The sequence below is a fragment of the Eimeria tenella genome, genomic scaffold, assembly GCF_000499545.2.
Source record: "Eimeria tenella Houghton genomic scaffold, Eth_scaff3559, whole genome shotgun sequence".
Lineage (NCBI taxonomy): Eukaryota > Apicomplexa > Conoidasida > Eucoccidiorida > Eimeriidae > Eimeria > Eimeria tenella.
Genome location: NW_013543254.1, coordinates 1 through 1,254, shown reverse-complemented (window position 1 = coordinate 1,254; position 1,254 = coordinate 1). Strand labels below are relative to the sequence as shown.

The 1,254-nt window shown below is 55.1% G+C and overlaps 1 protein-coding gene across 1 annotated transcript in view; it reads right to left on the bottom strand.

The window, feature by feature from the left end:
• ETH_00041390 (uncharacterized protein) overlaps positions 1-657 on the bottom strand; it is a gene marked incomplete at both ends in the record, with an annotated part of 2,474 nt that extends 1,817 nt beyond the window's left edge. The window contains one exon of the mRNA XM_013376508.1: positions 24-657. Coding sequence (XP_013231962.1) covers positions 24-657 — 634 coding nt within the window. The remainder of the gene's footprint in view (positions 1-23) is intronic.
• Positions 658-1,254: the final 597 nt, after the last annotated feature.

Here is a 1,254-nt window from a genome sequence, read left to right as displayed (position 1 = left end):
GATCGGCAGCCCCGCTCCAGCACCCTCGGCCGAAGCGCCCGCGGCAGCAGCAGCAGCAGCAGCAGCATTAGTAGCAGCAGCAGCAGAGTTGTCTGGAGGCCGCAGCAAAGAACCCACTGAACCCCCGTCAGCAGCAACACAAATGTGAATATCCAAATCCCCACAAATCAGCGCATGCAAACTCCCAGTTGCTGGCAGCGGGGTGTGTATCCAGACAGCCAAAGTGTAGCCTGCTGCAGCAGCAAGTTCGCGGCGCAGCAGCAGCTGCGGCTGCAGCAGCAGCAAACTCTCGCCGCGCGTGCTGCCGCCTACTGCAGCAGCAGTTAAGGGGTAGCAACCCGAAATGTACTTCAATCCGTGGACTCCTGTTGCTGCACATCTTTTCATTTCTCGGGAAGGCAAAGACAAATAATAAGCTGCTGCAGTGTACACTTGGGGTGTACATACACCTAAAACGCGCTTGTGGCGCACCAGCGGGTCCGCCACCACCAGGCTCAGGTCCAGCAGCAAATCCATCTCCAGCTGGCCCCCTGCTGCTGCTGCTGCTGGGCTTGCTGCTGCTGCTGCTGCTGCTGCTGCTATGTCCACAGCAGCACGAAACCCGTCTCCAGCCTTCTTTGTGTCTCGGCGAGAAGCTATTTCGAAATAACGAGACATAGCAGCCGACGGGTCCAGAGTAAGAGAAAAGACCTGAAAGCAGCAGCAGCAGCAGCAGCAGCAGCAGCAGCAGGAAGAGTTAGGCGAAGCCCTCGCTAGTAACAGTAAGAAGGCCGTCTAATGTATTACGATTTGAGGGTTTGAGCTGAGGGGTTAGGGTTTACGGGTGGCGCACGATGTAGTTGAAGCTGAACCCTAAACCCTAGACCCTCAGCCCTCAACCCTGATTCCAACTAGGGTTTTACACGGGTGCTTGCTGCTGCCGGCGTCCGCTAGGGTTTAGGGGGCCTGACGTGCCTCAAGCTAGGGTTTAGGGTTTACGTGAGGGTTTAGGGTTTGCCCTAAGGGTTTCCCCTGTGCTCTAGGGGTCGAAGCTGCGTAAGGTTTGAAGCCTTCGAAGGTATAGGGTTTCGTGGAGTTCAGGGTTTAGGGTTTAGTAAGGGTTGTTTAAAATTTGTCGAGGGTTTAGGGTTTGAGACTCAGGCTGTTTTGACGGCCTACGGTTCCTTGAGGGTTTAGGGTTTGTGGAGGATTAAGCATTCGCTGAGAGTTTAGGGCTTTCAAAGGTTCAGAGTTTGTGGAGGGTACAGGGTTTGT